At 39.0% G+C, this 10,454-nt stretch overlaps 1 protein-coding gene across 1 annotated transcript in view; it reads right to left on the bottom strand.

The window, feature by feature from the left end:
* Positions 1 to 10,454, bottom strand: part of syt6a (synaptotagmin VIa) — a 96,291-nt gene that overhangs the window by 8,275 nt on the left and 77,562 nt on the right. The window contains exons 4-6 of the mRNA XM_085258998.1: positions 5,481 to 5,601; positions 4,376 to 4,547; positions 1,004 to 1,154 (exon numbers count right to left, since the gene is read on the bottom strand). Coding sequence (XP_085115124.1) covers positions 1,004 to 1,154; positions 4,376 to 4,547; positions 5,481 to 5,601 — 444 coding nt within the window. The remainder of the gene's footprint in view (positions 1 to 1,003; positions 1,155 to 4,375; positions 4,548 to 5,480; positions 5,602 to 10,454) is intronic.

Here is a 10,454-nt window from a genome sequence, read left to right as displayed (position 1 = left end):
TGTTCTAAAAGCTCAGTTTCATTTTTTTCTACACTTGGCTCCGTATGATGTCAGGAGGAAGGGATTTCTGTAATGTACTAATGTGAGCCAGTTTGATCATAGGAGACCAACCCAAGTACAATTTCAAAATTCTATTATTGAGGATCAGCCAATCGGAAGAAGCTTGGCTTAAAGCGAAGCTCATTAGAGACAGTGGCACAACTGACAGGCTTCACCAAAGTCCGGTATAAGAAACATAGGGATTACTTTCAGTCTGAGAATGAATATATAGAGCTACAGTTTTAGGATAATAGGCCCCATTTGAAAAAAACAGGAAACTTTTAAAAAGTAACAATAATATAGAATATTTTAAAGAAACCAAGCAAATATTTTCTATGTCATTATAATCTTTGGTACACATGTAGCATAATTCTAAGTTTTGACTTCCTACTTGTAAGGTACACATAAAAAGTAAAACTGTGCTGCTTTTTAGTCGCTTCTTAACTTCTATTTGTCAACGTCTTTCTTGCTGATTGTGCTAAGCCAATTTATCTATTATTATTTGTTGTTTGTGCGATGCTAATGCATGTGCCGACAGCTATCATTGCACTAATCGATTGGTCAAGAAGAGTTCCAGGTCCAGGAAGTCCAGGTTTTACAACAATCATGTTTTTTGATGTTTATGGATTTTGCTTTGGTTTTTAGAGATATCAATATTCTCATAAAGAGTACACTTAATTACCTCAATAAGCAGTTTTCCAGTGGCTGCTCCAAAGTGTATTGATGAATGAGCCAAATTAGACAAACAACTAACTTTAAAGTTAATTTGCAAAGCGCTCCGTGGACCTGTGACTCAAACCTCAAGCAGCATCTTTCTTCAAGTCTCTCCTTCAGAGCCCTTCACAGTTTGAATCCTCTTCCCTATAGCAATGTTCCTTAAGTAGGCTGAGAATTACCAGCTAAGCACCCTGATTCCTCATCCAAAATCATAAACACGTACAGAATAATCCATCCTCAAACTTACCTCCTTCTCAGATTTCTTGGGCTCCAGCAGGGGGTGCCAGTGTGCAATGGGCTTCCGCGGATAGGCCAGCATTTCGTTCCAGTGGTCCCTGCCAAGTCCCTCAGCACTGCATCCGACCCTCATCACACCAATGATCTCATTATGACCTACCCTGTAGGGACACACGCATACTGGTATGAATACGTCTGATTTAACTTGAGGTGACATCTCATACATCACATTGTTTATAACTGTAAGACGCCCATTTTGTAATCAGAGGAGACACAAATCTGAGTGTGGTTGTCCCGCCGATTGACGCGGTGGATCTGCAGCTGATCCGCTCTGTGGCAGAAGAACTGACTCGCTTCAGAGCTGATCTCTGCTCTCCTAACAATGTGAAGTGTAAATGGAGGAAACACATAATCCCCGAGATTATTAACAGCACTGGATTTTCTCCTTGCATAATAGCAGACTGTAAAGAAAGCACTTGGGGTCGCACCTCTAATCCTGGTACTGCTCTGCTAATAAGAAAGATAAAATATGATCTATATACATATATATATTTGGGGGGTTTTCCCCATAAAAAATGTCTCCTACTTCAAATGAAATGATTATGTGATTATTCCAGTCAAAAAGAAAGTTTGTGTTTTAAATAGACTTTATACACCAGGACTATAACATGTATACAACACTAAAAGCATCTTCAGCTCTACTGGACCAGTAGGTGTAGGATTATAAATCAGTTTATAAGAGAAACACGTCAGGTGGAGACTAATTTGGAGGCTGGGCAAAGTTGTCCTGTATAGTGGATATACTGGACAAAGGATGTTGAAGGAGGAGCTGCCGGGCAGAAGACTCATGAATGTAGTGAGGCAGGATATGCAGAACGTCCATGTGACAGAAGATCATGTGATATGGTGAGATGGAGACAGATGGTCTGCTGTGGCGATTCTTAAAAGGAGAGCAGAACAAAGAAGAAGATAGGAGACATCTCATATGAGGCCTCCTTCCTCCTGTCTGTACATAGATGTGAGTATTAAGATCTGTTGGTGAGGAAATGCTCTCCATTTCTAGATGATTGAAGCCTGCAGCTGTGCAATGGTCATTGGTTGTGGCAGCTTCGGATGACCTCATTAACCCAGCTCATGTCAGGCATATTCAGTAGCAGACATTATGGGAATGATGTTGGCAAAAGAGGTGTCTGGATGTGTTATGAATCCATAAAGACCTACATTACTATGTCAGTCATACCTGTTTTTGTAGTTAGTTTTGTCTCCTCAGTCAGTCACATCTCCGTGTTTGTTTGTCTTTCTGTCTTCTGTAGGTTTGTGCCTGTGTTTCTGTATTATTTATTTCCTGCTCCTGTTCTGTATTTTGTCCTACTTGCCTTATCTCGTTATCCCAGATTTGTTCCCACTGTGTCTCCCACCTGTTTCCTCTCCCCTCATTACCTGGTGTGTATTTGTTGTCTGAGTCTCCCGTCGTTCTTTGTCGCATTCTCCCTGAGGTTACGTGCCCTGTGTGGTCTGTATTGTTTCCATAATGCCAGTTCCATATGTTCTTGGTTCCTGCCTAGTCTAAATTTTTCTTATTTTGTATTTTGCACGAGTTACAGCAATAAAGCTGTTTTTTGAGTCAAGGTTTGTTATCTGCCTCCTGCATTTGGATCCACAGTCTGCCTGTCACACAGCAACATATGACACAGACATGTATGCCAGCATCAACCATGACTGTAGTCAGCTTTAGTGATGTGTCGGTCGTGAACGAAATGGCTCTTAGAGCCGAAGTGAACGAGGCGAGCCGGCTCCTTATCGCGAGCTGTGGGTTGTTTTTTTTTCTTTCTCACACCCTCTCTCTCACACTTTTTTTCGCTTCACTCCGCACGCGAGCCTTGTGCTTTGCGCTGGGAAGAGGGGGGAGGGGCAGTAGTTACACTCGCAGTAGCACAGGAACAGAGCGCGAGGGAGAGAGAGAGAAAGAGAGCCAGGGACATCAACGTCACATTAGAAAGGTATAGTAATCATCCACAACTATTTTCAGTTGCGGATGATAAAGGATTCCGAAAGTTTATTCATGCAGGTCCATATGACAGAGAATGTGCATGTTCTTTTTGTTTTCATATTTTAATTTATATTTAATTGTGTTGTGGTTTGTAGTGTTTTGTGTTGTTAAACTTTAAATTTAAAAGGAAAAAGCTGAAAATTTAAATAGTTAAAAGTTGAACTGTGAATAGTTAGTTTTTGTATTATATGATTTATTTAAAAATTTTATGTGGAGTGAATTAATAAAAGTATATTTACGGTGGCCCCTAGAGACAAAGGACGTACAAACTCCAAAACACGTACAAACCCCAAAGCACGTAAAAACTCAGAAGTACGTAAAAACTCAGAAGTATATATAAACATATATAAATAAAACAACTTTTTTATTACATTAGTAATTCCTTTTGTGTATAATTTTATATTATTGTTAATAATAAATTAATTAAAGCAACAAAACAACCTGAAGAGCCGGTTCGGAGCTGAAAGAGCCGGCTCTTTTTAGTGAGCCAAGCCGAAAGAGCCGGTTCTCTAAAAAGAGCCGGAAATCCCATCACTAGTCCGCTTCAGTCAGTTGTGGCACTAATGACAATGTTGTGCTTTTGTGGTCTGAGGCTGCCTAGAAATATGCAAACTGAACCAATTCTGAGGTGTACAAGTAATATATAAATTAGTTTTTGTTTTTTTTTAACAAAACTAAATAACATATAAACTGTAGTTTATATGTGCCAGCAAATAGATACTCTGCAGGATGTGAACTTTTCTAAAGTATTACTTTTACTGAGTGCGTGTGAAGAAGTCAGGAAAGGGTTTTTATTACGTATATTAAATTTCACACAAGTGAAAATAGGGCATGAAGTGACACAGTGTATGTGTGTCACAACCGGCTAAGAAATTACTTAAATTGTTGGATATGGTTTGACGATCTATGGATGCATCCCCACTGAAACCCAGCTGACAGAACAGCTGCTAAAATAACACTGAAATAAAAGACAATACAGGACTTTATACCCTTTATCCTTCTTGCATTTACCTAGCAAGAGACTTGGAAAATTTACTTTGTGAAATCAGTTATTTGGCCTTTATTTGTTAAATAGAAATCTGGTTACATGTGCATTTATTTCATTTTTTTTATTTTCAAGAAATTTTAGACTGCCTCCCAGCATTGCAAACATCTCCCACACAAACACTGTTTTCCTTACATTTAGTTTTCTTGGTATCTGGTCAGCCTGATCATGACTGCTGTGGGAGCTTCATATGTTCAATGAAAAGGCAAATGGATAAAAATGTATCAGACAAAAAGCCGAAACATTTTTTCACTATTACTGAATGAGCAACTCAAGTATATACGTACAAATCATAGTCCATGACGGAGATGTGCAGGCTGACGTGGTCCATACTGTCCGGTGGGATGTCAAAGATGATGGCCTCGTTGTAGGTGGGATTCAGGGTGTTCTTTTTAATGCTCGTCTTCTTCTTTTTCAAACGTCTCCCATCACAGATGAGCGACACTTTCACGTAGGGATCTGATAGGTGAGAGGAAAACAGGATAAACAAGGGCAGAAAATGTGTCTTAATAGTTGAATATCATTACGTTTGGACAACTTCCAAGTTGTACGTCTCTTTCAGGAGCAGCCAGAGCAGCAATTATCACGAAAGCCTCTGGCAAATTTTAAAAACAACAAAGCTTCTGTGGTTACTTTGACTGCCAAAACATCTTCAAAGAAGTCCAATGAATACAGTGTTAATAGTGTTAACATGAAAGCAACACTGGGGGAACCAGGAATCAGTAATGTGCATAAACGTAGATGAGTGAATGTCTTATCTAACCAAAGACAAGGAGAGGCCATAGAAAACTGCTAAAAAGCATGACTGAGAGAGTCTCCTGAATGCTGATTTCAATTTTCATCTGTTAGTAATAAATCACTTTGCATGAGTTATTATACTACACTAATCAGATGTAAGCCACCTTTAAAAAGCCAGAGCATACAGCCCGATATACTTAAAGGCACGGTTCAGTAAATCGAGATAATGGCAGTCAGCTAAATCCACGAAAACTCCAAGGATTAAAATTGTGAATAACATAAAAAAAATGTAAATGTCATTTAAAACTGGAAGAAAATTACCTCTTTCACTCCGAATTACACCTAAAGCCTGGCATTTAACGTGTAATAAATGTCACGTTTCATAAGTGGTATCAGTATCGTAGGGAAAATGTTTAATAGAAAAAGTGGAACAGCGGCACATTAAAATAAACACACCGCCTGAAACTATTTGCTGACATTGTCTTAATATTGCAAGTGCTGCTTATTAATATTTGCTGATATAAACAGAACGCAGCATTAGGGAGAGAGCTTTCCTTTGTTTATTTAATTTGACATGCTCACAATTGGATTCTCAAAGGAGCACCATTCATTTTGAGTCAGTGCAGCTGAAAGTGCAGGCACAACACAACACACCTGAGTATCCAGTGATGTCCATGGCCTTTAGGTTCCTGCACTTGATGACAGTAAGTGTGAGTCTGCCTGCAGTGGGCAGGTAGCATAGTGAAAACATGATCTCTCCAAGGTCGACACTTTCCTGCGGGAAAACAAACACGAGCACAGATGAAAAAAAAAGAATCTCTTTTAGTTTCACGTTGACATTCAGCCCGGTGCTTCGATTCAGGGAGAAGTGATGTACAATAAGTGTATTGTCTCTTACTGAAGGTTTGTTTCTGGGATCAATGCTTATATTTTGTTTAAAGTCGGCTCTTTGTAACCACTACAGCACTTAGACTGAGTGAAGCTAGGACTGCATAATGCACTACTGGGTTATCTGTTCTGAAGATTCTGAAGATATCTGATGCCCCGATTAGTCTCACAGCTGAGACTAGCTATCTATTTAGAGCACAGATTACACACAAAGATGCATTAAAGAGTCAATTTGATGCAAAATAATGCAACATTTCCCCTTATTGGTACCAAAAAGCAGCTGCATTGTGCTCCTGTTCTTGGATCTCTGCACCATCCATTTCAGGTTTAATGCAGCATATACTTTTATCATAAAGTACACTGCAGTTTGGAGGGTTGCCTGCATTTTCTTTAGAGTTCCACTGTCTTTAAGATGAGATTTCTTTGTTAGACTGAGGTAGCAGAGAGATGTGAGGATATGAAACTGCAGTTGGATTTGAAACAAAGACGGCACTGCCCAAAAGGGAACTGTAAGCACTAGCAAGGAACCTTAAAGATTAATTTGCATGATGGAAGAAGCTAATAATTTCTAGACAGATACATAATACTATACATTTCTTAATTGATTGTTACATTATAAAAGAGCTTACTTAGACTCTACAGCCACCTTGAAGTCTAATTGCAATCCGTGTCAATGTTTAATCGCTTGCCATGGTTCTATATTCCTCTGCATACATTTTACACTACTCAAGCAGTTATTCAAGGCCAAAAGGGTCCACCCTGCATTAAGTTTAAGGCCAGACATCTCTAAAGGAGATGTTAGTGGAACTTCAAAAAGCCTTTGATCAGTTTCTGACTTTGCATTTGCAAACGATTATGAGAAAAACAGTTGTGAATTATTCAGTGAATGAAAACCCAGAAAGCAGAAAACATGTCTTCTGTATTTTGCACGACTTGCACGACGTTCATCATTTTGAAATGTTTACATCTGTACAATTATAGAAAAATCCAGTACATATTTACTGTATCTGACATGTGCAAAGAGATTCTTGACTCTTTTATTTTTGGAGTAAAGAGTGGGACTCCACCCAACATTGAGGCAATGCCACAGGTTCACAAGGAGACAAATTAATTTGAGAGTCAAGTGCATTTTTCTATAAAATTAGTTAAACAGATTAGATTTGACCCGCTTTCTGTTTATCTGTACATGTAGATCTCATTTCCAGTGTTTTATTATGTGCACCAGAAGGTGCTAATGTTTCAGAATTATATTACTCTAATGTGTTTGGTATGACCTTACCAGCTGGTAGTTGGATTCATCTGTGTCCAATCAAAGCCCAAGTTATTAACAATGTCACCCGTAGAGTGAGCCACATATGGGGTGACTAATGGTGCATGGCTCATTTTACACTGAGGAAAGCACAACACAGACTGAAATGTTTGCACTTTTTGCAAATGTTTTTTTTTTGTTTGCCTCAATGGACCTTAAATATATCAAAAAGAAATATTTAAAATCCAGACTTGTGTTTCAACTCCTTTCTTGTTCTCTTCGTCAGTCTTCTCTAAGTGCACCACAACATTTCATCAGTTTCAGCTAATTATAAAGCATAATTTATAATTAAAGCATAATTATGCTTTAATTAAGGCATATATGCCTATATATGCATATATAGGCATATAGACATATATGCCTATATGCCGTTGTTTGTATTGACGACATATAGGCATAGAGGATGATATATAACATTACCTTGGACCTTTGACCTCTTCCTAAATGTCAAATACGATTTCCTAAAAAAATCTCCTTCATCTTTGAAACAATGCTTAAAATGTTACTGCCTATTTAGAAAAAGATACTGGTGTATGGTCACATTTGACCTCTGATCTCACTTTTACATTTTGCATGTGCCTTTCTTTCAAGCTGGCCCAAAAATGTGTTATATCTTTAAATAAAGTTATGGTGGGGCGTGGTCTGCAGCGTGGCTGCAAGGGAGGCGGACGCACCTGGACATAGAAACTTGGTCGGGTCTGTCGTGGATTTATTACAGTGGTGCCAAAACCCAGGATTGGGCACGACAGACCCGACAAAGTTTCCATGCTTTTCAGCATACTTCTTTTATTTATGGTTGCTGTTACAAACACGGCTGCAGCTTTTCAGCTCGCAACCAAACACACACATGAACAACAACACAAACTCAAGACCCAATATAGACTTTAAAGCCGGCGAGGCGTGATTGCGGATGCCGTCCAGGAGTGTCCGCCACCCTCGCAGCCACGCCTCAGACCACGCCCCATCGCAAAAGTATTGTTAGAAGCCACCTATTTAATACATGTGGTAACAGGCTAAATATGTTGCAAAGAGTCCCAAAATGTGACAACAAGATAAACAGCTAAATGAAGTTACAGACACATGCGACCATATTTGGAGGAGCAGCCACAGACGATCTTACTCTTGCACTGATGTAGGAAGTAGCAACGTCTCATGCATCTGTATGTTTTTAATGAATGTATAGTTTACGTTTTGGATCATATTTGTGACCTGATCACCATCATTCCCCTCCATAGACATCCATCATCAGAGTTGTTGTTGTCTGGTATCAACGGCAACAGAAGACGAGTATTTACTTTGCAATGCCAAAGAGAATTGAATCTTTCACCGCTGTCAGAATTTAGATGTTTCCAGATCATTGCCAATGGCAATAAATTAAAACAGAGTACATCCAATTCACATATTAGGGTTCCAATGAAATGTAACCCAATTACACACGCAATCAAAGTGTGAATCAGTCTTAAAAACAGGTTTGCACCAATAAGAGCTCTCATAGTCGAAAACTTTCTAAGCACAGCTGACAGTCCTGCGTTGAGTCCCTGCTGAGCTAATAGTCTCAAGAAGAATGAGTGTCCTGTTATCTGTCCAATGTGAGTTATTAGCCAAAAGAGTATTAAGGTTAAACAGACCCCTAATCACCCTGAATGAGCTCAGTGAGAACAGCACTGATTGGCAAATCCCAACACGTCTGTCTGAGCGCTGCAGTCTTAACGTCTCCTCAGACATACAGCTGAGATTTGGCTTTCTGCGCTGCCAATGTGAGGGATTTTGTTTGAAGGGTGTGAAGGTTGAGCCATAATGTGAGAGCACAGCAGAAGTGTCAGACGTTGTAAAAGCATAAAGTGACACTTTGATTGTTCTTGTAGAAATGCAGGCTGTTTTGGTGCCAGTCAGTAACATCTGCACTGCATTAATAATTTCTCAGGCGTGTTTTGGCACTTTAAGTCCAAGTGTCTCTTTAGTGCACATTAAATTCTCTAAAGAACAATTGGATGGATAGCCTTAAAGTTTTTTTCATGCGATCAATCAAAAAACTGTTTAGATGTTTTGCTCAAAGCGAAAAGCCTCATGATGGCCGGATGAAAAGAAGGGAAATCACCACTGATTTGAAGGCCTAGAATGATCCCGGTGATTACTGAACTTTTCATTTTCGGTCAGTGCTTTGGTCTATGAGACTGCACTCTGAGACTTGGTGCTAATTGGCAAATGATAAGATGTTAAACTAGAGCACTCGGTTAAAGTTGTTTTGACACGTGTAATGGAGAACTCAACTTTTATAGATCACCCAGATGAGCATATCAGAAACCAAATATCCACTTCAGTCAGACTCAACACGCCAGCTCCCTGGTACAAAAATATCAGATTGAGCTTCTAGGTACAGAACTGTTAAAAGGTATTGAGTGTTTTCTTATTTATTTGCACATTTGTGACACTTAAATGCTTCAGATTATCAAATATGTTTTAATATTAGACAAAGATAACCCGAGTAAATAGAAAATCCAGTTTTTAGTGATTAACCACATAAAAAAAAAGCTAAGTTGAGTTTCACTAGCTGCACCCAAGCCTGATTGCTAGCAGATCTATTGAATCAAGTAATGACTTGAATAGAATCTGTCTGACAAAGTGATGTAGTCTTAAAGATCTCAAAAAGCTACACATCATCCAAAGAAGCAGCAGAGAAACAAAGTATCTGACATCTATCAGTCAGGAAAGGCTTATAAGGCTACTTCTAAGGCTGTGGGACACCAGCAAACCACGGTGAGAACTATTAACCACAAACTGGGAAAATGCAATGCGAATTGTCTGAAGAATTCACGACAAGTCAGGGTGCATGCCCATGTTCATCATGCTCAGCCTCCTTCAGCTCCACCTCTAGATTAAACCAAATGAATTTTTTTAGCAATGCAAACATGTATGACACCGAATACATGTCCCGGTGTTATGTATTTAAAATGCAAAAACTGTATTCCGTTACAGTTACCCCTTAAATAGGTGATAATTAGAATACAGTTACTTTGTTGAAATAAATGGGTTACATGGCAGTCTTTTCTCATTTCATATGTTAGGCAATCCCCTCTGTAATTTTGGTAATTCACACTTTGCCAGAAACCCAAACAAAAAAATAAGAGGCTCTAATGACTTGATTCTGGTCACTGCAAAAGCAGCTTTGACGATAATTACTATGCATCATCACTCTTGATGCTCTGCTGAACAGCAGGACCTGACCCTATATTTTACTGAAATACAAAATGGACTACAAGTTGGACCCACTGATTTTTGCCTTCAGAACTGCCTTAATTCTCCATGGCATAGATGTGTGTTCTTCAGCCTACCTTGGTTTTAACAAGTGGTTATTTAAGTTAGTCTTGCCTTCCTATAAGCTCAACACAGTCTAGCTATTCTCATCTGACCTCTGGCATCAGAGAACTGCT

Source organism: Mchenga conophoros, linkage group LG20, assembly GCF_057382185.1.
Source record: "Mchenga conophoros isolate Kocher_MC1m ecotype Shallow Benthic linkage group LG20, M_conophoros_male_GT1.1, whole genome shotgun sequence".
NCBI classification, from domain to species: domain Eukaryota; kingdom Metazoa; phylum Chordata; class Actinopteri; order Cichliformes; family Cichlidae; genus Mchenga; species Mchenga conophoros.
This window is presented reverse-complemented; position numbering and strand designations above follow the sequence as displayed.